Below are 25,046 nucleotides of genomic sequence, written 5' to 3'. Positions count from 1 at the left end.
GTATGGAGGAGTGGCCGGAGAACTGACTCCAGAGTCAGAAGATCAACATTTCAATTTCTCTGCTGATGCTTACTACTTGTGTGACCTTGGGCAAGTCCTTTAATCTTCCTTGGTCTCAGTTTCCTCACCTATAAAATGAGATATTTGGACTGTATAGTCTCAGAGGTTTTTTCTAGCTCTAGATTCATGGACCATCAGGCTCTGCCTCTAAGGGATAGAGGGTGTAGGGAGAGCTATTTTCAGTAAAATTGACAAGCATAATGCTCTGTATTTGTAAAGAGCCTTACAGAGAACCTTCCCATCCATCAATTCTTATGTGAGCCTTACAATGAAGAGCTTTAATTTTTTTAATTATGCCTGCAGAGTTTTCGTTTTTGTGTCTTTTGTCTTATCATTTAGTAGGGGAAGTAGATTCTTTTACACATAATGCCTCACATTCCGGCACTGAATTTGGTATCTATGAAGTTTTAAAGTAAGTGGCACAATTATTATGTCCATTTTACACATGAGGAAAATGAGGACTAGAAAGGTAAAGTGATTTGCCCATGACCACATGGGTATTAATTTACAGAGCTTGAATTAAGCCAGGTGTCCTCTAAGGTCAGTGCTCTTCCCATCAGGCTTCCCAGACTCTCAGATAAGGAGCAATGGAGGCAGCTGCAGCTTTTCCATCCACTTACTAGAACTTCTCTGACTCCTCTTCCCAGATTCCCCAATACTTGCAAATCTAAACTCAAGGACTCATGTGCAAACTGAAAACCAGATAAAGAGTGGGTATAACTCACTGTGAGTATAAACTCACTGTGCTGAAAGAGAAACCCAAGTTTTCTACACCCTCAGGAGCTCCTTTTGTCAGAGGCCAACAAGGCAACATACAAATGCTGCCTTTAAAGGCAATTATTCATTCAGAAGTCAAATAAAAATTCACCTACTTGCTTTTTGGCTTAGAGAGCTCCTTGGTCAGCTTTTGGCACCTGGCTGTAATGCTGGTGTATTTCACAAGAAGGTAGCACGTCCAGGCAAGCAGCCCAACCAGGAAAACCGCCATCAGTGTAAAGATGAAGGGGATGTACCAGTCATTGGCATTGTATGTGTTTATAGATGTGTATACAACAGTCACACCTTTCTTTTGCTGATAAATGATATAGCAAAGAATACAAAGCATTAGGCAATGTTTTCAGACAGTATTTTCTTACATATAATAGGATTAATCTATATGTGACAAGCTACATACAGTGATCTGTAAGATATATATATATATATATATATATATATATATATATATATATATATATATCACAACAGAATTTCAGAGTTGGAAGGAAATTTGGTAAGTCATCATATCAAACTCATGCATAAAAAGGAATCCTCACTACAACAAACCTGAAATGTGGTCACCCAGAATCTGTTTGTATGCTTCCAAACTGGGAGGCCCACTACAGCCACAGTCAGCCCATTCTCATTGTGGCTAACTCTCACCGCAAACTTGGGAAGTTTTCTCACATCGACACTAAATTTTCGTCTTTGCATCTTGCACTCATTCTTCCTGATTCTACTTTCTGGGGCCAAACAGAGTAAGTCTAACCCATCTTCCATATCACATTCCTTCAAATACTTGAAGGTAACCATCATATCCCCACCCAGTCTTTTCTTATACAAGCTAAACAAAGTTGGGTCTTTCAACCAATTTACATATGGCATCGAGTCAAGGCCCTTCCCCATCCTAGTTATCCTCCTCTGGACATTCTATAGCTCATCAATGTCCTTTCCAAACTGTCATGCTCGGAACAAAATCAGTAGTGCAGATGTGATCTGACCAGAGCAGGGTACCATGGGGCTATCATCTCCTTGGTCCTAGACGCCCTCTCTTAATACAGACCAAGTTGTCATTGGGTTGGGTTTTTTTTTTGCTATTGTTGCCATGTCTATTATTGATTAACATGGACTTAGCAATCCACAAAACCCTTTACATCCTTCTCAAAAAACCATGCCTTCCCTATCTTACTCTTCTGAAATCGATTGTTTCAGCCCAAATGTAAGACTTTACATTTATCCATATTATGTATGTGTATATGTATGTATACATATGTACACGGAGAGAGGGACACACACAGAGAGACAGACAGAAAGAGGCAGACAGAGATAATTTTACTCTGGGGCCTCATTTTGGTGCAGAGAAAGTCTTCAAGGGCAATGCTAGCAAGACGCAATTCTGGTAGGTTCTACGCTTCACCATGTAAGAAAGGCTTCAAATATTGGTGATATATTAAATCTGTTTTCCAATGATCAGCCCTACCTAAGTAAAAGAGTCCCATCACTAGGAATCTGACCATTTCGTAATGAGTTATTTGGCCATGGCAACCCATGAAACAAAGGAAAATACATTTAGGTTTTCAATCCTGTGCATTTCTCTTCCACATCTGCATTGATGTTGGCAGAATGATGGAGTGGGCTCAAAGGGCACTAAGGTTCAAAGTATTTAGGCCATGTATAAGCATTAACATAGCAAGTGATTATATATATACATATATGTGTGTATACATACATACATACACATACATATGTCATAATGAAAACCTAGCATAGCTGGGGAATGGGGTATGGTCAACCAAATATTCTGGTTGTCTCAATCAGCCAGCAAGCACTCACTAAGCACCAACTATGTACCAGGCACTGTTAAACCCATCATTCTCAAGGAGTTCACAGTCTAATGAGGATATGGGGGGGGGGGTGTGAGAGAGTGAGGAGTCAAAGGTAATACCTAGGTTGTGAGCTTGGGTGACTGAGAGGTTCATGGTGATCTCAACAGTAATAGTGGAGCCAGGAAGAGGGGAGAGTTTTAAAGAAAAGATAATTAGTACTATATGAGACATGCCTCCAGTTTGAAATGTCCATTAGGCAATTGGAGATAGAAGACTAGAGGTTAGGAAAGAGTTTAGGGATGGTGAAATAGATCTGAGAATCATCAGCATATATATGATCATTGAATCAATGGGAACAGATGAGATTACCAAGGGGAAAAAACTCCATAAAGAGAAGAGGGCCTAGGACAGAACCCTGGAGGACACCAATGGTTAGTGAGCTTGACCTGGATGAAGATCCAGCCAGGAATACTGAGAAGGAGTGGCCAGATAGGTAGGAGAAGAACCAGGAGAGAGCAAGGTCACAAAAACATAGAGAGAAATTAGTATCCTTAAGAGCGTGATGGACAGTGTAAAACACTGCAGAGAGGTCAAGAAGGATGAGGATTCAATTTTACAAATAACAGATAATTAGTAACTCTGGAAAGGGAAGTTTCTGTTGAATGATATAGTCAGAAGACAGACTTGTTGCTGATCAGTCATTTTCAGTCATGTTTGACTCTTCATGACTCCATTAGAGATTTTTGGAAAAGACAGAAAGGAAGGAGATCACTTTTGCATGGAGAGGGGGTTACCTTGGCAAGGACAATGGCCACCTCTTCGTATGATACAACGATGAGGAAGATAGTGGTGTGAAGTCTTTGAGTAATGTGAGAGGAGAGAAGAGAGACCTTTCACTGTTTAGCCTCAATTTTTTCAGTAAAATTTGAGGCAAAATTCTGAGAGGGTGAGGGTTACAAACATCTGTGTGTTTCAAATAAGGATTGCCAAAATTACAAGAAATAAAATATGGCAATACTATATAGAACATAGTTAATCTCAATGTGTAATGATTAAGAAGGCACTTCAAGATCTTGCTCTGCCTCAGGATAATCATTAGGAATGCCAGTTCTTGCCGTTCCAGCAAAGTTTGCTAAATATCATCTGACAATTGACTTATTTATATCCATATGTGATAAAAACTAATTACCATTGACTTTTTGCAGAAAGTTGATTATGCTTGTCTTTACTGGCTCCACTACCACCCATGTACTATATTCCCTGATCACAAGTTGACATATTCTATCAGCTACACAGAGACATAACTAGTCTCTAAAGAGGCACAATGAGTGGAGAGGAGAGTACATGATTGAAAATAGAGCTGGGAGAGTACGATTGAAAACTCACAAGAATGGTAATTGGTGGGAAGTAGATAGGTGAGACTGCATAGAAAAAAAATGAAATCCAGAGCCCATTTGGGGGAGGAATTTTATTTTGTAAAACTGTTCACATGAGAATGTCAATGCTTCCCCAGCATTTTTCTTTGGTGTCATCAGGATGAAGCAATATAGGAGCAGCAGCATGTGTAGTGCTGGACTTGAGATCAAAAGGAGACCTGAATTTGAACACTCCACCCCCGTCCCAGACACTTGTGAGAACATGGACAGCTCCTAAAACTCAGCTTCCTCACCTGTAAACTGAGGATCACAATACCTGAGATATATCTACTTCACAGGGTTACAATCAATCTTACATGAGATAAAGTATCCAAGGCATTTTCCTCTACCTGTCATTTAAAACCTCTACAGCCTGGCTCCTGCCTAATTCGGGTCTTTTTTTATATTCTCTCCCTTCACAAACTCTCCATTACAGTCAAATGAGGCTACTCACTGTAGCCTAGACCATATTTCCTCTCCCATCTCTGGCCTTTGCATTAGCTGTCCCCCATTCCTGGAATATAGTCTCTCCTCCCCTCTATCCTTATTGTTGTCATTCGGTCATGTCTGATGCTTCATGACCCCATATGGGGCTTCTTGGCAAAGTGGTTCACCATTTCCTTCTCCAGCTCATTTTACAGATGAGGGAACTGAAGCAAACAGGGCTAAGTGACTTGCCCAGGGTCACACAGCTAGTGTCTGAAGCCAGTCTTCCTGTCTCTAGGCCCAGTACACTAATCACTGAGCCATCTAGCTGCCTCTGCCTCTACCCTAGTTTCCTTTAAACCCAGTCCAGGTGCTACCTTTTAAATCAGGCCTTTCCTGCTTTCCCCAGTTTTTAGTTCTCCCTCTTAAAGGGAATTACATATTTAGAGCTATAAGTCACCTCAAATCTTGTCCAACCCCTTCACTTTACAGATGAGAAAACTGAGACTCAGAGAGGGTTAGGTGATTTGCTTAAGGTCATGCAGCTAGTAAGAGACAAAGATGGGACTGGAACTCAGGTCCTCTGATTCCCAATTTAGCACTCCTTATGTTTATTTATCTATGCACATCATATTCCTCAGTAGACTATTAGCTCTTTGAGGTCATTTTTGTCTTTGTAGCCCCACCATTCAGCACAATGCCTGGGACATAATAAGTACTTGTTAAATTTTTGTTGAACATCATTGAATCCAACTTTAAATCATTATGTAAATTAATTATTGCTATAAACCACATTTACAGAAATATAAGCACAGAGAGATTATATATGTATATGTGTATGTATGTACATGTACGTGTGTATATATGTATGTATACCTGATAACTTGGAAATAGGGAGAGGGAATGCACCTATGTATAACCTGTCCATTTCTAACTATAACTTTGGGGGTTCTGATGCCTCCCTATAATCATTAAAATATTAAACTATTTTACTTTCATTAAATTATTTTAGGCAGCTAGGTAGCACAGTTGATAGAACACTGGTCCTGGAGTCAGGAAAACTCATCTCCCTGAGGTCAAATCTGGCCTCATGGTCTGTGCGACCTTAGGCAAGTCACTTAACCCTCTTTGCCTCAGTTTCCTCATCTATAAAATGAGCTACAGAAGGAAATGACAAATCACTCCCATATCTTTGCCAAGAAAACCCCAAATGGGGTCGTGAAGAGTCAGAAATAACTGAAAAATGACTGAACAAGAAATAAATTATTTTACCTCTCATAGTGCTTTGGTTGTAGCTCCTCTACAAACTTATCACATTCTAATATTTTGTCCCCATCATCACTTTTCTACCTTGCTATAAGCTTCTTAAGGGCTTATTCATCCCTATGCCCTCCTCAGAGAACAGTGCATGTAGTAGCCACTTATTAAATATTTATTGAATGAAGATGAATCCCTCTACAACAGACCCTTTCAGTCCCAGATAATTAAATTCTATAATACTTTACTTCAAAATTGGTGACTGGAGGAGCTGGTGTATTTTGCCGTGTCACAGAAATATCTATCATGACAGTCCCTGTTCGGGGATACACGACTTGGCCATGCTGTAAATTGTCATCAATAATGTGTACCACAAGATGATAGTCCTGGCGAAAATCTTCCCTAGACTTGAAGTTAAAAGGATTTTTCACAATTAGCTTTGGGGTATTTGAGCCTCGAGTAGGATCAAATCCAAAATGTTGTTTATCATTTCCTTAAAAAGAAAAAAAATGTAATGATGATTGTCCAAATAGCATACAAATTAATCTTTTACCCTTTTGAATTTCCTAGAAATATGTGTGACCTCATAGAGTCACATTAACCTCAGACCTCAGAGGCCATCTAGTCCAATCTATAACTGAAACAGACCCCATAAGTGGTCATCCAGGCTTCATTGGAAGACCTCCAGTAAAGGGGAGCCCATTACCTCCTGAACCAACTCATTATATTCTAGGCAAGGCATAATTACTAGGAAATTTTTCTTTATACCAAGCCTCCACTTTCAACTGTTGTTTCTAGTTCTGCTTTTTGGGACCAAGTAAAATAAGTTTAATGACTCATCAAGTGGCAACCCTTTAAATACCTAAAATAATCGTCATGCCCCTTTCCCAACCAAAGTCTCATTTTCTTCAAGTTAAAAATAAATAGCTCTTTTGAGTAATCTTCATATGAAGTGAACTTAATCTGTCTTGGTTACCTTCAACTGGATACTCTCCAGCTTATCAAAATCCTTCCTAAAATATGGCAGATGGGACTGAGCACCATGGACATCTTCACTATGTACTGTACTCTACTGTTAGTACTATAAACTTCTTCCTCCTGAACATTAAACTCTCTTATTTCAGCCTTACAAGAACCTGATTTGGGATCTAGATGCCTGTTTGGTCCAGTTGGTTAGAATATCATGCTACTAGGGTTTCCTCTACATGTGGTCAGTGAGTTTCATTGTGATCTATGACCAGAGACTGTACCCCTTAACTCTCATGAGTCATCTTGCGAATGCGTACACTATATCACAATGGGTAGGGATGACTCCTTGCAAATCTCTCTGCAGAAAAATAGATCAAGGCATCAGTCATACTGATCCAGAGTGCACAGTATCACTTTGTATGGATGACATTTTAAAGTTAGCACCATGGAAAGCACATTGAGAACCTTGAAATATAACTCCCCAGCTTTTTCTGCAGAGGTTCAGTTTTTTAAAAGACAGAGTAATTATGAAATATCACTCCATGATAGAAGGAATTCTGCTGGACACATATTTAAAAGGTGCTAAAGTACATTGAGAAAATTAAATAATATCTTATTTACCAAATTAGATACTTAGCTAACTAAAGCGATATGATTATTTACTAGAATGTAGTTACATTTGTAGCCAGCTTGATTCACCTTCATTTTAAAAATTCATGCTAAAATCCCCTACCAGAAACTATCTCGAAGCGCATTTCAGTATCTCGTGAGTCTCTGTCATGGCAGCTCAGCTTGAAGCCGTTAACGTTTGTTCCAGCAGCAACACTGTCAAAAATGACTGCCTTATATTTAGATGGTTTGCAGACAGGCGCTTCATCATTCTCATCCTTTATGTCAATTGTAACCTGTCAGCAATCCAAAAGAAAGAAATCTTATGTCCACATCATATGGCTATTTATACACAAAACCAGAAATAAACATGTGGGTAGATGGTGATTGTCTGGAATTCTTATTTAAAAAAAAACAACTTCGAGATTTTGATGCAAGATACACCGTGAATCTGGTTTCAATCTGTCAGCTTCCTTGTCACTCACTGATCTACCTTGCCCTGGGCATCAAGGAGAAGTGACATGGGATTCATTAAAATATCCTATAGAGGTTCCAACAGTCTATATTAATAATATTAGTTAATGTTAAATAGTACTTTAAGGTTTACAAAGCACATATATATGTATATATGCATTATATATTATATATATAATATATATATATATAAAATTTCATTTGATCCTTACAACAACCCTATGAGGTAAGGGTTATTTTTGTCCTCATTTTACTGATGAGAAGCTGAGGCTGAGAGACATTTAATAGTGCTCCCAGGATCACACAGCTTGTAGGTATTTAAAGACCTGAAAATTCAGGTCTTCCTGACTCAAAGTTCAGCATGCTGACCTCTATGCCAACTAGTTGCCTTATATCGATAGAAAAGTACTAGTAAAAGAAATGGTGAAAGAACTCTCTGCCCCCCCCAAAAAAAGTCATGAACCTTAAGCTCTTTAAATATTTGTGCCTAATAACAAGCAAATCTTCTGTTTGCTTCGCCTCATTGGATTTGGCTGATTACCTCCGAGGCAAAGTCTGAAATATATCAAGCACATATGCTGATGATAAGTTATCACTTCAGAATGGGTTATGACCATAATTAGAAGCTGCTCTCATACTTTCTTAATTAAAATATCATAAAACTGTGGTAATTTACATGGAAAAGATCAAAATATCAAGGATTATAAAATGTCAGTGATCAAACACTAGCCAACCTAGAAAGGTTATCTGCCTACCTCCTGGATAAATAATGATTTTCTCTATAATATTCACAAAGGAGAAGCTTGTTTTGATTATATCAGCAAGCATACTCTATGGATGTGTTTATTTTCTGTAATTTTAATAGCTTAGATAAATTGCTAGGGGAATTACCAAATAAAAGCTCTTTTTGTAAAGTGCTTTAGTTTCTTGCTTGATGTTTTCAGTTCAATCCAACAAGCAAATATTAAGCACCTACTATAAGCTAAGTATTGTGCTAGGTGATAGACATAAAAATACAAAAAGAGATCATGCCTGCGCTCAAGGAGCTTACCTTCTAGTAAGGGCATGTGTTCACAGACAAGTTAATATAGGATATATACAATGATTAGAGGAGGAAGGATTAACAAAGGTGATCATCGGGAAAGACTTCTTGAAGGAGGTGTCATTTGAACTGTGCTGTGAAGTGAAGTAGATCTTCCAAGAGTCAAAGGGGAGCAAGTAGAATATTCTAGGCATGAGAGACAGTCTCTGCAAAAGCATGGAGGTGGGAGAGGTAATGTCACATGCAAGGGACAGAAAGTGGGCCAATTTGGTTAGAACATAGATTGTGTTAAGGAGAACAATGGATCACTAGCATGGAAGAGAAGAGAGGAGAGAGAGAGAGAGAGAGGGAGAGAGAGAGAGAGAGAGAGAGAGAGAGAGAGAGAGAGAGAGAGAGAAATAGATAGATAGAATCTGTTTCACAATAGAGCCAAATTATGAAGGACTTCAAATGGCAAGCAGAAATTTGTATTTTAAAGGAAAGAGGAAGACCTAAAAGTTTCTTGAACAGAGGAAGAATGTGGTTGGACCTCCTGATCTTCTTGACTAAGAATACCGATTTGGGAGCTGTATAGAGACTAGATTGTAAAGATGTGGGAGGAAGGGAGGGAGTTAGGGAAGAGAGGGAGGAGAGGAGGAAGGATGGAAGAAAGAGAAGAAGGAAGTATTTATTGAGCAGTTACTATATGCCAGGCACTGCACTAAGCACTGGGGACACAAATAGGAACAAAAAAGATAAAACCTGACCTTGAGGAGCTTACATTGTAATGGAGAAAGACAAAGATGATAGATGACGAGGACATGAAGTAAAGTAGTTAAGATAAGAGTAGGGAGAGGAAGGTAGATGCAAGAAATGCTAAGTAAATGGAACTAACAAGACCTGACAAATGGTTGAGTAAAACATTGAATGTGTCTCCTATGTTGTGAACCTAGGTGAGTGGAAGAAAAGTGTTGTCCTTGACAGAAACAAGGAAGTTAGAACATTACAAAACAGTTAGAACAAGATGGGTTTCAGGGGAACAATGATGAGTTCTGTTTTGGGCATGTGGAATATTACTTTCCTATGATACATTTCTTGTTGTTCAGTCATTTTTAAGTCATGTCTGACTCTCTGTGACCCCATTTGAGGTTTTCTTGGCAAAGATACTGAATGGTTTGCCATTTCCTTCTCTAACTCATCTTACAGATGAGGAAAACAAAGTAAACTGGATTAAGTGACTTGCCCAGGGTCACACAGTTAGTATGTCTGAGGCCAGATTTGAACTCAAGAAGGTGAATCTTCCTGACTCCAGATCTAGCAGTCTATCCACTGTGCCACTTAGCTGCCCTGTGATACATACAGGTGTCAAATGGGAAGTTGAATAGGTGACTCTGAGCTCAGGGGAAAGATAAAGAATGGAGATCTAGATTTGGGTACAATATTATAGAGATGGTCACTGAAGCCAATGGTAAAAAATATTCTGAATCTATTCCCTCTAGTTTCACTTCTCGTCAGTGACTTCAGAGTTTTTAAATGTCAGAGACCAGAAAAAGCTTAGTCAAGGCTCTTTGGAACAGTCTTCTAAACTGGAATGAATAATGAAGACCTTAACTCTTTGGTTCTCTTCTAGTAAGCTATCAAGTTAGCTTAACTATACTCATAAATCATATTTCTATGATACTTTAAGGTTTAAGAAATGCTTTCCTCACTGCAATTCTATGAGGCATGTCAGATATTATTTATTTCTATTTTGCAGATGGGGAAACTAAGGCTCATGGAAGGGAAATGACGTTGCAATGTTGCACTGTTATTAAATAGGTCTGGACTGGAACATAAATCCTCTGGCTCCAAAACCAGTGTTCTCGCCAACATGTTAGGCTGTGTATTATGCTCCCCAGCTTCTAAGTGTTTTCTTCCTCAAATCATATTATTTTTGTTTATTCCATTCAACTCAACAAATATTAAAATTTCCTATTTTCAAAATACTGAGTTTAACATTAAACTAAGGATCCCAAGATTTAAAAAAAGGAAACACTCCTTGCCTTGAATGAATGTACATTCTACTGTAATCAAATACTTTATTCCTTATTAAAATGGAAGCTCCTTGAGGGCAGGCAATGCTTTTCATTTTTTATCCAGTATCTATGATACTTAAGAAAGTTTATATTTCTCCTTTCCTTACCGTGGTAACAGCTGTTCGTGGTTGAGCTTGGTCACAATCCACAGCTTCTACGGTGAGGTTATATTGCTTCACAGATTCATAGTCTGGCCGGGTGGTCAATTCTATCATTCCAGTTAGTGGATGAATCCAGAATCGTCGAATAATCTGAGTGTCACCTCTGATTATTTTGTATCTCAAACAGTTCAGTGGATTGTCCTCATCAAAAGCAGTCACTCTTCCAACTTCATAGAAGGCTGTAAGTTAATACTTCGTGACAAGTGATTTTAATTAAAAAGTCATTTATTCTCACCAAATGTGTCATTGATCTAGAAGCTATGTCTTTAATAGCAAATAGCAGAAAAGTTTTCCAATATGAGGACCCAAACTTTGAACCAAAAGTTAATTTTGAACAATGAAGCGTCTTTGGAAACATGAGCTTTGCATAGCTAAAAATGAAATAAGAGGAGTTCGCATCTCTTTACAACAACATAGCTATAATGACGTGGGTCAAGAAGGAGGATGTAGACTTTCCAGACTTTCTCAAGAAAGAGAGATTTGATAAACTTGAAAACATAGTATAAAAGTGAGTTTTTGCTATTGTTATTATAACTTTTGGATATTCCACCCCATTGGGCTATGGATGATTAATTTTAGGAGATGAGTTTTGTCTTTTTTTGGCTGTTGCACTTCATTCTCAAAGAGAACCAAAATGATATCACTATGTTAGTCAAGTTACAATGCATCCAACTGTGGCTGATCAGACCAACACAAGTTCAGAAGGCTCTGCCACAATAGTCCATGTGAACATTTGGGGTGGATTCTCTAAAATTGCACATCTCTCATTTCTTTTAAGCTACTTCAATCCTGCTTTGCTCATAGAGCACAGCACCTTCTCTGATGAGGGCACACTATGCTGAGCCTGTGCCAGTGTCTCCCATGTCACACAATCAATTGTTTTTGTACATTCAACTACAGGGTGGGATCCCTACCTGCTACAGTAAGCAGGCCAGGGTTGGGTAAAGCAGACAGTTTTTAGGGCACCTTTTCTAGTTGCTTCCTCACACCCAGAGGTGAGCAATGCGGTCCCTAAAAGGCTGCTCAAACACTCAGGGGGCTGCTGAATCCCACTGCTGATTCCAGGGAGAAGATGACGCTATGGCCTGGGCCACCTGTGTACAGGGTTGTGACTAGAGCTCCCAGTGTGTCTGCACCTCCTGCTTTGTCACTTGCTTCTCACCACAGGACTTTGAGATAGGTAAAAATGGCAAAGTGATATGGGTGATGTCTTTTGCTTCATGCATAAATTGAATTTAAGTGAGGCAGAGTTGCACGAAGTCATTGGCCTCACTCTGTCTTCCAGAGTCATCACAGTCCAGTAGCAAGACAGAGTCAAGATGACTGGTGATGGCTCAACATATAGTGGATGACTTTGGTTTCTTCAGTATCTAACCAGATTCTAAGTGCTCCACAGTTCCTGCCTCAGCTGCTGTCCTGTCATGGGAACAAATTGTTCTCATCTGCCCATTTCACCAGGGAAAGTCTTCATATGCTTGGGGTAGACACCCCCCTAATTCACCAACATGTTTGAGACCCCTCAATTGCCCTCAGCTGGGTTTAGCCTGTCTGATGAAATGGTTTACCAGGGTATGGTCACTGCACATGCCACAGCTTCTTGTAGCCACAGGTGAGAGTTACATATATTAGGTAGATGCCAAAGGTGGAAAGCAGCCTTGAAAAGGGCTCAGGAGCCTTCACACCAGACATACTAGTCTTCCATGAACATCCCCTAAACCCCATCCTGTGAAATTGTAACAACCTCATTATAACAACCAGTACCAGCCATAATGACTAAGATTTTTCTCTGGAATGTCAACATCTAGAAGGGCATTTTTCCATTCTGGTGCAATGATTCCTTCTGGGGGTGCAATAACCACCATTTCCTCGTGTCATAATCCTCTGCCTGACTGTGCCACCAACAATGGCCTTTCCAGCCACAAAATCCTGCCACCTGCCTGCTTTCCCCTGACAGCTATAGAGGCTTCCCCCTCTCCCAGGAGAACTGTACCTCAGTCTAGACAATGTTCTACATAGCCAATGTCTCTATTTTCCACCCCAGGCTCCCCCTGCTCAACTGGTTTTGCCCCAAATGAATAAATTAGTGCTCTAGTGCCAGTATTTAAGAGACACTCAACATTAATTGTTTGGAGTGAAATTCAAGAACCTTCAACAGCAGTGGACAGCTGTGTCATAGGGTGACTTGCTTTATGTGCCATCCCAGGCCCTCCTGCTCCTAAGAAGCCACTGCCTTCATGAGATCCCTGTTACCTGCTTCATCATTTCCAAAGAACTGTTATTAATTAATCAATAAACAACTTTTTATTAGGTATTTACTATCGTCAGGCACTGTGCTAAGTCATAGGGATACACAGAAAAGGCAAAAACAGCCCCTGCACCCTACGAGCTTAGAACTGAATGTGCCTTAAGCATCCCAAACTCACCATGTCCAAAACAGACCTCATTGTTTTCCCCAAAAAGCCCACCCTTCCTCCAAACATTCCTCTTACTACTAAGGGCACCATCATCCTCCCAGCTGGCAATGTTCAAAGCCCCAGTAACATTCTCAACTTCACACTCTCCCTCACATCATATATACACTCCATTGCAAAATCTTGTCATTTCTGTCTTCACAACAGCTCTCACATATATCTCCTTCTCTTCTCTCACAGAATGACCACCCAGATTTGAGAACTTATGTCCTCTTGCTTAACCTATTGAAATATCCTCCTAAATGGGCTCCCTGTCTGTCACCATTCCAATATAGCTTCCATTCATCTGCCAAAATGATTTTTCTAAATCACAGGATGACTTCCAAGGGTTCCCTATAACTTCTAAGATTAAGTATAAAGTTCTTGGGGGAGGGATACTCTACACTCCTCTATGCACTCCACAATCCTGCCGTATTCCAACCGACTGTTTCCTATGCACAACACAATATCTCCTATCACTTTGCCTTAGCACTAACAGTTCCCTCTACATGGAATACTCTGCCCCCTCACCTCCACCTCTTAGAATCCCCAACTTCCTTCAAAACTCAGCTCAAATGCCTCCTTTGGCAAGAGGCCTTTCCCAGTTTCCCCATCTGCTACAGCCTTTCTTCTGAGTAACGTTCATCTATTTTGAATGTTTCACATATGTTATTGTTGTTCAGTCATCCGATCATGGCTGAATCTTTATGACCCCATGGACCATAGCACGCCAATACTATCCATGGGCTTTCCTTGGCAAAGATATTGGAGTGGTTTGCCATTTCCTTCTTCAATAGATTAAGGCAAACAGAGGTTTGTGACATCAAGGACACACAGATAGTGAGTGTCTGAGGCCAGATTTGAACTAAGGTCTTCCTGACTCTAGGCCCAGCACTCCATCACTGAGCCATCTAGCTGCTCATCATAATTGTTCCTATTTACAAATATGCTATCTTCCCCATTAGAACGTAAGCTCTTTGAGGGCAGGAACTATTTTTGCCCTTTTTTGTATTTAGCACACTGTCTTAAACGTAGTAAGTGCTTAATAAATGTTTACTGACCAACTGAATGTATGTGAATTGCATAAATAATTTACATTCAGAGTCAATAGAAGGTAGCCTTGGAGGAGAAGCCTCTAGTCATCAGGAGTTCAGTAAACAAAATGAATACCTCAAAAATGGTCAGACGCTACTAACGAACAATTGCCCAAAGCTGCAAACCATAAGCACTGAAATTCCAACCTCTTGGTTGGTTGAAAGATTTTTTTAAGTATCTTCAATGTGGTATGCCTTATATAAATGTATGCAAAGGAATAAAGGTTAAAATTCCAATCTGCCTCATGCAGTCCTGGGCAGAGATTGTGTCTTTTTCACATTCAACATGCGGTTAAATATACTGGAAAACTTATATTCTCTTGTAGGTGTCAAATTAACCTTTCAATAAAAACTAAGAGCTATCTTGAGCATCCCTAGCTAAAGTTTAAAATAGAGTGATTATGAAACCCTCTGTAAGGCTGCCAAGTTTCTTCATCAAAAACTATTGTAAATGAAACCTGTTTTCCCATAAGACTTATAGCCCAGCATGATATGATTCTCATTTACTTCCTTTAAACAATTTCTGCTGAAGGAAACCTTTCCTTCTATTTTTTTCTTCCCAGAAGCTTTCCATCAATGAGAGATTCAGGTGGGTGTCCCATATTATCAGAGAAAATTACTTTAAATATTTTAGATTTTCATAATTTCATCCCCCAAAAAAGCCTCTTGTAGTCATCAGCCTACCACTCAAGCTTCTAATCTGAAGCATATGAAAGGAGAATATTTTCCAGGTTAAAGCATTTAGGAAACACCTTCAAAGTCCTGAGTATAGTTTTGTTCAAGAGCATTTTGTCCCTCCCTCCTACACTTGTTAGCAAATGCCCTCTGTTTTTCAATCATGTCTATCTTTATAGGAAACTAGAATTGAGTCCTAGGACTATAGGTTACTATAGTATCAGCCCTCTGAAGCATCACTTCACTGATACAGATGGGCCCACATTTTCCAAAAACTATATATAGTAATGTCACACTTTTCTAAATGTCATATGCCTAATAGACTTCTATGAAACATAGTCAAGAATCAAGAAGTAAACAAAGAAATTAAAAAGGGAGTGGAGATAAAAGTTGCCACTTGATCAAAGCCATTCAGTAAGGTAGGAATAAGAAAGACCAGGGGTCCTTAGCTCGGTGGTTTTTTTTAATTTTTTATTAACTATATTTCTATGTAATTGGTTTCTTTTGTCATACTATTTTCTTTTAAAACTTTTAGTAATATGTTAAATAATATTATTTAAATGCTATTTAAATAATATTTTAAAATATCATTCTGAAAAGGGGTCCATAGATTCACCATACTGCCAAAGGACTGTCCATGACCCAACAAAGTTAAGAACAACTGATGTAGAGAGAGTGTTAGCATCCGAGTCATCTGACTCTTGGTTCACTAAACCTCACTCACTTTGTTGTAAGAATTTTGTAAGGATGTGAAATAATAAGCATCACAAAAGCACACCCATGAATTTCCTTCAGAGCCTAAGAACCCTTGAGAAACAATTCTAATTGTCGCGGCTATCTGGTTCTCAGCCGTACCGTAGACTGGAAGCAATAAATTAGAAGTCTGGCAAAGGTAGACACACTCATGATAGAAGGAAGAAAAGAAGGAAGGAAGGAAGGAAGGAAGGAAGGAAGGAAGGAAGGAAGGAAGGAAGGAAGGAAGGAAGGAAGGAAAGAAAGAGAAAGAAAGAAAGAAGGAGGAAAGGAAGGAGGGAAGGAAGGAAGGAAGGAAGGAAGGAAAGAAAGAAAGAAAGAAAGAAAGAAGAAAGAAAGAAGAAAGAAAGAAAGAAGGAGGAAAGGAAGGAGGGAAGGAAGGAAGGAAGGAAGGAAGGAAGGAAGGAAGGAAGGAAGGAAGGAAAGAAGGAAAGAAAGAGGAAAGGAAGGAAGGAAGGAAGGAAGGAAGGAAGGAAGGAAGGAAGGAAGGAAGGAAGGAAAGAAGGAAAGGAGGAAAGAAAGAGGAAAGGAAGGAAGGAAGGGAAAGAAGAAAGTATTTTAAGTGTATATAACAACTATAAAAACACGACAATATAGGATTGTTTAGTTTGTTATTTGACTTGATAGAGGCTGAAGAGATAGTAAACAACAGAGACAGGATTTGAACTCCTATCTTCTGACTCTAAGTCCAAGACTCTTTGTATTATACCATGCTGACCTAATCCTTGGTTGGGTATTCTGCACTACTAGGTATTTAATTGGCGGGGAAGAGGGGGAGGGCAGTTAGGTGGCACCTTAGTGCACCGAGCACAGGACCTGGAGTCAGGAAGACTCATCTTTCTGAGTTCAGATCTGACTTCATACACTTACTAGCTGTGTGACCCTGGGCAAGTCATTTAACCTTGTTTGCCTCAGTTTCCTCATATGTAAAATGAGCTGAAGAAGAAAATGGCAAACCACTCCAGTATCTTTGCTAAGAACATGCCAAATGGAGTCACAAAGAATTAGACATGACTGCAAAATGAAACAACTACCATCAAATTTTTTTTGGACCAAAGCTATTATTTCATTGGTATTGGCTGCTCCCTAGTGAGTAAACTCTCTATCAATGCAGACTAGCACCATTTAATCACTTAGGGAGTGACTTAGAGCACAGCAAGACTAAGTGACTTGTGATGGGTCACACAGCCAAGATGGATCATAGGTGAGATTTTAACTCAGATTTCACTGATGCCAGGCTGGTTCTCCATCCACTACACTAATAGCTTAATAACAAATGACCAAGTTATTGCTTAATAATTGAGTTGAATACGAATGGGTTTTTACCTATTCCACAGATGTAGAAATGGGACAGAAAGGTTTAAGAAAATTGTCAAAAGCTGCCTAGGGAAGGTGAGTTTAGATTCTGAATTTAGAACTCATTCATTTTGTTCAAGAAAAGTCAGGTGAACTGCTGGGTCTATATCCCGAAGATATCAAAAGGGGGGAGGGCCTGTTTGTACAAAACTATTTATAGCGACTCTTTTTGTGGTGGCTAAGAATTGGAAATCAAAAGGGTGCCCATCAATTGAGGAATGACCAAACAAGTTGTGGTATTTGACTGTAATGGAATATTGTTGTGCTATAAGAAATGACAAGCGGAATAATTTCAGAAAAACCTGTAAAGACTTACACAAACTGATGCAAAGTGAAGTGAACAGAACTGGGAGAACATTGTACACGATATTAGCGATATTGTGCAATGAAGAACAATACAATGGCCCAAGACAATCCCAAAGGACTAATGATGAAGCATACGATCTACCTCCAGAGAAAGAACCGATATTGTTTGAATACAGACTGGAGCATGCTATTTTTTCACTTTCTTTCTCTCTTTCATTCTTTCTCTTTTGTTCAGGTCTTCTTGTACAAAATGACTAATATGGAAATGTTTCACATGATTGCATGTGTATAACCTATATCTGATTGCTTACTGTCTCAGGGAGAAGGGAGGGCAGGGAGGGAGGGAGGGGTAGAATTTGGAACTCAAAACTTAAAAAAAGCAAATGTTAAAAATTGTTTTACCATGTAATTGGATAAAAAGTAAAATATATTAAAATGAAAAATGCAGAAAAGGTGAAGAAGCATTTATTAAGTGCCTACTACATGCCAGGCACTGTATTATATGGATCCAATGATCCTGCTTGAGGGCAGGGGCTATCTTTTGCCTTTATTCTGTATCTCACAAATATTAGCACAGTGCCTGGTACATAATAGGTGCTTAATAAATGCTTATTGAATTGAGTAAATATTAATGTATTTGAGAATAAATATGAGAACATTTTGTAAAATGTAAAACACTCTATAAATTGAATTCTAGTCAGATACAAATATTAAGGACCTATCGTTTACTAGACACTTTGATAAGTGATGGGGATATAAAAAACTGTCTCTTCCCTTAAGGAGTTTGCATTCTATTCTTCAGAAAAAATACGAAGACGGGTAAGTTTAATATAGGACAACAGAACAAAGAAGGGGATCAGAGAAATAGTTCCAGAGAAATTGAAAGGAGACAGTACTAATAGCCAAGAAGATCAGGGAAGGCTGATGAGAGATCTTTTTATTATTACTCTCTAGCTTACCTCCTGATGTTTCTGGAACAGAGAATGAGTAACTTGCAGGCCTAAAAACTGGACTAAATTCATTGGCAGGAACAACTTCCACAATGATCGTAACAGTCACTGTGGAAAAAAAAGAAAGAAAGAACAAGCAAGGGGCTTAGTCTGCGGAAGAGTTGAATAAATCATGAGGCCTAGATATGATTGAATTGTAAAAGGAGAAGCCAAAACTCTTCTGGCCTTAATAGACCACATTTGACCATGAAAAATCCCATCCAATCACAGAGGAGCCATGAAGTTTCACATTTTGGCTCTCCTCTGTAACTTGAGAGGCAGCACTGTGGATCTGGCCTCTAAACCAGGATCCCCTGGCTGTCTTGTCTTATCTCTCTAGGAGACCCTGTGCAAGTCATTTAACATCTTGGTGTTCAAGGTCAGGGGTGTCAAGCTCAAACAGGAAAAGGAGCCACTAAAACATACATAATGATTCTTACAGGTTGCCTCTTAACTTAGAAAACCACATACTAATATGATCCAGATTCTATATTTTCATTTTCTTCAATATTTTCCAATTACATTTTGATCTAGTTGGGCTTTGGGAATGTTGGCCCTGCAGGCCACCCGTTGGACACCTCTAATCTAGGCAACTACTTAAGGCTGTAAATTTCAGAGAAGGGATCACCGGTGTTGTTAGATGGACTCCTCACCCTAGGGTTCAATGTAACAACGAAAGGACGGGTCTGGTTCTTATCCCCTTGTGGAACATAAAGGGCAGATATATTTTTTTCCAATCAGTTTTGTTCATTATCAGCCTACTGATAGCATCTACACATACATCTTGTTGACCATAACCATCCCAAGGCACTACCTCATCTGGGGCTGCTTTGACTCTCCCTAGAAGGTTCCCACCCTCCACCCACACCAGGTGGCAAGGGACAAACTAAACAGCATTCTAAGGATTTCATAGGATCTGCCCTCACATTTTCAAGATGGCCCCTCGTACTCTGTACCCTTCGGCTGTTGTCTGGGACCACGTTCTTGTGAGAGGGGGTGGGGGAAGAAAGACAAGGATCTAGCATCCTCCAGGGTTACTGTGCTTCCTTCTAGAATGGTCCAAGGACATTTTTTTGACCAGATCTGTGAATTCTTTAAGGGATACCACTGATTTCTCTGCCTCCAATTATCACCCTGCCATCACACCTGAGATTCCTACTACTCAACTCATTCCTTAAAATCAAGGTTTTCTGCATTGGATTACAGATTAAGTGCAGGAAGTAACTTAAAAGGCTAACTAGAGCAACACTTTCATTTCACACATGAGGAAACTGAGGCCCAGAGAGGATGAGTGATTTGTCCATGGTCACATAATTGCCAGAACTAGGATTTGAACTCAAGTCCTCTGAATGGAGCTCCAACATTCTTCCCATTGGATAGCACTTCTTCTCAGAAGGCCTTCACCATAACACCAGGGAAAGGACCTAGTTCTCTGCATTGAAAACATTAGCATGAATCAGATTTTCAATACAACTTAAAGAATTATATTCATTGTCCTCTCCTGAAATCAATATACCATTATCAGCCTTGTGACAGACAAATGTGGGTACCCTAGGTCCAGATCCACAATGGAACCTTTGGAGTAAAATATTTAGACTCTTGGTTCACTAAATATTACTCTTACTCTGTCCATTAAATAAGAAAGTAAAAGCATTTTCTAAACTTCAGAAAGCAGAGAGCAGAGCTCTGGGCCTTTGGGAAATGAATCCAAGACCAAAAATCAGGAACTGTTGGGTAAGTTGGGAGAGATAAAAGGACTTCCACTAGGGGCCTGGGTGTCTCCCAATAGAGCAAGGTCTCCAAATACAACCCTGGGAACAGAACTTATCAATTTTAACCATGGAAAAGGAGAAGGTCCAAAGAACTGAGTACTTCCAAATCAGTCAACAAGTATTGACTAATCAACATACCATGTGCCAAGAACTGTGCTAGGTGCAAAAGGTACGCAAACAAAAATGAAGCCATACACTACACGAAACAGACTCATCCAAGATGTGCATTGGGAACCCTGGTCCCCCTACTAGGAAACATGAAGGAAGGGTCAGCCTTATGCACAGTAAATGATGCTTTTGTACGTATGGTTTGAACCAGTTATATGGCACTCCCAGCATGGAAAGTCCCTCTCCCAATGCAGATCAACAACATCTCTATACCTTATAGTCTTAGAGAATTACCTGGAGGTACTAAGAGGTTAAGTGACTTGTCCAGGGTCTCTTAGCTACTCTATGTCAGAGGCAGAACTTTAACTCAATCTTTCTGACTGAGTGAATTGAAATGAAACTAAAGTATAGGTTACTGCCTCCATCGTGAACATCAAGAGTCACGGAAGAGTCTGCTTCCTCTCATGTTGGTGGGCAAAGAACCTCTTGCTATGCCCTTATCTTTGATCCCTGTTAAAATGCAAAGACCTTCAGAGATCTGAGATCTTATCAGTCAGTTCCACTTTAGGGACAACAAGTTTCAGGTCCTTTCCTGAGAGCAGATATTGGTTTTTGTTCAGTCATTTCACTCATGTCCACTCTTCGTGAACTCATTTGGGATTTGCCTGGCAAAGATACTGGGGTGATCTGTCATTTCCTTCTCCAGCTCATTTTAGAGATGAGGAAACCGAGGCAAACAGTGTTTAAGCGACTTGTCCAGGGTCACACAGCTAGTAAGTGTCCAAGGCCAGATTTGAACTCATGTTCCTGACTTCCAGGCCTGGTGCTCTATCCACTGTGCCACCCAGCTGCCCAGTTTCTCTATTGAAAGGGGAGAAGGAAGCAATGGGAGGAGACCAAGAGGGTTCTGAGCCCCTGAGGGATTATGAATTAGGAAAAGAGACAAAGAATAGAGGAATGGAGGCAAACCTAGCCAATGTTGGTTTTGTCTAGGGCAAGAACTAGCTTATATGCTCACCCACCACCCCAGCCTCTGACCCATGACTTATATCATAAGATCAGAGACATGGAACTGGAAATGGCCTCACAGATCATCTAGTTCCAATACACCCATTTTGGAGGTGAGAATCCTAAGGCCTAGGGACATTTAGTGATTTATCCAAGGTCCCTGTGGCACTACTTGATGGAGCTGAGATTTGCCTTTATCCATCTCCTTTCTAGCAGGCTGGAAGGGAGGCCAAGCTTCCTTCTCTCCAGTGACCTGACTGATTCCCAGCTAATTTCAAATGCTTCTCATGCACAGAAATTCATATTCATCTCTTCCAGAGACCAACTTATCAAAAGTCAAATGAGACATTCATATCTCTGTGTTGGTAAACAAAATGGGCTCTTAGCACTCAGTTCAACCAAGTTGCCTTGAAGAGTTTGGCATTTGTTTCCTTGATTAGATTGAGAGTCCTTGGTGACCTCCCTGCCTCAGGGGAGGGCCTAGTTTACACATGAGTTTGAGTGACATGTTTGGGACATCAGAGGCTTTTAGACCACGTGGGTTTAAGTCACCTCTTTGTGATGATTTTAGGTCACGTGGGTGAGTCGCATGTGTGACTCACCCTTGACACTGAAAAAGATATAAAGCCAGGGATTGGCTTTCTCATTTTCGGAGCTCTTAGCCACAGCCATGGTGGCGTGCATGACTCTGGGCCAGCCCTTGTTATGAGCTCCTGGGCTGAACCTAGATGTTGGTAACTATGAATTGTATTTGGTCTGTCTATCGATGTTTGTAATTTGTTTGTATTTGCTCCTTAGTTCAGGGAGCTGGCTTCTTCCCCTGAACTAAGTGAATGGTATTTATATGCTGAATTAAAGTAAACCTGTTAACCCCTTAACATTGCTTTCCTTAGTAAAGCAGATCAAAAGAACCTGGGCTTTGGCAGCATTCTTGTTGTTGGGCTTGTGTTGGTCTTTCACCCCCACGACAGCTGCTAGCCAGATTGTTGAAACAATCTCCAGACCTGCACATTCAAATGGTCCTACTAATGGGGAAAGCACTCAAAAGAGAGAAGTACTCTATCTACCCCGAGATTATATCCCATTTATCCTTTATGTCTCTTGTATGCACACAGTTGTTTGAATGTTATCTCTCCCATTAGAATGTGAGCTCCTGGAGTGCACAGACTGTGTTTTTGCCTTTCTCTGTATCCTCAACACTTGGCACAGTGCCTGGTACACAGTAGGGGCTTAATAAATGTTTGTTGATGAGAAGCAAAAATGGAAATCTGTGAAAAGTTCATGTACTGAACATTGAATTAAAAGGAATAATTAGCAGAGGGGAGTTGACAGGTAGCATGGAGTTTGGTTAAAAAGGAGCATTTGGTTAAAAAGACTTAGAGTCAAAATTCAAATTCTGACCCTGACATTCACTAGCTGTATAACCATGAGCAATTCACTTAACTTCTCTCTGATTCTCCATTTCCTTAACTGTAATACAAAGAGAATGATCCCCAAAAAATACTCTTCTTATACCAGGGGTTAGTCACTTGGGTTCCATCAACTTGTTTGTTTTTTAATATTTTGATAAGATCATTTCACCATACTTTATTTCCTTTGTATTTTATTTTGTGCATTTAAAAACAAGAGTCCAAGAAGGGGTCCATATGCTTGCCCAGACTGACTGCACAAGGGTCCAGGACACACACCTCTGCCTCAGACTTACATCATAATCACATAGTCACACTGTCACCAACAAGGCTCCAATGAACCAATGAGTTGAAGGTATTTTGCAAGCATGAAAGAGCTATATAAATTTTAGCTAGGCTTATTACATCCCAAGGCCCGTCCACCACAAACATGATGACATTCCACATCCATCCACTGAGAAAAAATGATTTATGTCAGAACCTTGATATTTCCTTTAGTGACTCCATTCATGCGATCCAAGAGCAGGTGTTGTTAATGATTATGCCTTAGCATGGGTTTTATATCATCCATAAAGAACAAACCCAGGCTAATTAGCATCCCTATAAAAATAGAATAAACCACATGTGCTGTGTTACAAGCATCCATCATAAGCAGCTGCTGGGAATGTGTTAGCTTGTGGAGACCAGAGAGGATGTGGGTTCAGTACAACAAGTAAGGTTTCTTTGGGTTAGATGGGGGTAGGAGGGTGAGTTGGATGGGGCATCTAGTTGGCTGGATAGGGAAAGCAGATAACGTAATAAGGAAGAAAAGCTTCAGGCTAAAGGTGCTTTTCTGAAAGGCCAGACTAGGAAATGGGTGTTTTATATGAAATGGTACAAGCTCCACCAATTGGAATAGTCAGAGCCAAGCTCAAATGCATTCTGATGAGCCAGATGTGAGCCCCAAATTGAGGAAGCCATAGGCTTTAGGAGCATGGAGAAGTGGCAGAGATCCTAAACCTTCACATGCAGGTGTGTAGGAGGACCAGAGAATTACAGATTCTCTGAGTTGAAAGGGATCTCAAATGTCACTTAGTCCTACTTTTTTGCAAATGAGGATGCTTTTTACAATGTAGAGGAGAGCACATTTAGAGCTGGAAGGGACCTTGAAGATGAGTGAGTCCAACTTCTCCCAATTGAAAGATGAAGAAATTGAAGGGAGAGAGGTTGAGTGATTTGCCCAGGGTCATCCAGCTGAGGCAGGTTTCAAATCCAAATTTTTCCATCTCTACTCTACCCACTACACCAGGCTGCCCCTCAAATAGTTAAACCAGGCTTTGATTGAAGACTCCAGTAGAGGGGAACCCACTGACTCTTATGGCAGATCATATCATTTGTGGAAAACTTTAGTTATTAAAAAGTGGTTCCTGACATCAAGCCTAAATCCATCTCTTTGTCACTTCTACCCAACATTCCTAGTTCTACCCTCTGGGGTTCACTCAAACCAGACTGATTTCTCCTCCACATGATTGCCCTTCAAATGCTTGAAGACATCCACCATGCCCTCCCTCAGGCTTCTCTTATCCTGGCCAAATACCCCTAATTTCCTTCAACTGGTATTTTTTAAGGCATGAAATTTTTTAAGACCTTTCACTGTCCTGATTGCCTTCCTCTGAACATTCTTTGTGAATGCACTATAGCTTCTCAATGTCCTTCATAAAATGTGATGCCCAGAACTGAACACCATACTCCAGAGTGTCCTGACCAGGGAAGGATACAGTGGGGCTGTCACCTCCCCAGTCCTGAACATTATCCCACCCTCAATGCAATCTAAACTTATGTTAACTTTTCCAAGGCTGCCATATAATATGGCTGACTCATGCTGAGTTTGTAATACTCTAACCCCTACAGATCGTTTTCCAGTGAATGCTGTTTAGCCATACTTCCCCTATCTTGTACTCGTGAAATTGATTTTTTTTAACACAAAAGTCAGATTTTGCTTTTTTCCCTTTTAAATTTCATCTTATTAGATTCGTGCCCATGTTTCAGGGAGTGGCATACTGTAGATTCATGCACTAGTCTTTGGGGTTGGTATGCT

General features: G+C 40.0%; 1 protein-coding gene across 1 annotated transcript in view; it reads right to left on the bottom strand.

Annotated features, from left to right (window-relative positions):
- The window catches only part of LOC118832306 (cadherin-related family member 3-like), a 97,250-nt gene that overhangs the window by 7,767 nt on the left and 64,437 nt on the right, over nt 1-25,046 (bottom strand). The window contains exons 12-16 of the mRNA XM_036739670.1: nt 18,643-18,741; nt 10,996-11,228; nt 7,443-7,614; nt 5,989-6,233; nt 933-1,132 (exon numbers count right to left, since the gene is read on the bottom strand). Coding sequence (XP_036595565.1) covers nt 933-1,132; nt 5,989-6,233; nt 7,443-7,614; nt 10,996-11,228; nt 18,643-18,741 — 949 coding nt within the window. The remainder of the gene's footprint in view (nt 1-932; nt 1,133-5,988; nt 6,234-7,442; nt 7,615-10,995; nt 11,229-18,642; nt 18,742-25,046) is intronic.

This window comes from Trichosurus vulpecula, chromosome 9, assembly GCF_011100635.1.
Source record: "Trichosurus vulpecula isolate mTriVul1 chromosome 9, mTriVul1.pri, whole genome shotgun sequence".
Taxonomy (NCBI): domain Eukaryota; kingdom Metazoa; phylum Chordata; class Mammalia; order Diprotodontia; family Phalangeridae; genus Trichosurus; species Trichosurus vulpecula.
The sequence above is the reverse complement of the archived record's forward strand: the minus strand, read 5'-3'. Positions and strand labels throughout refer to the sequence as shown.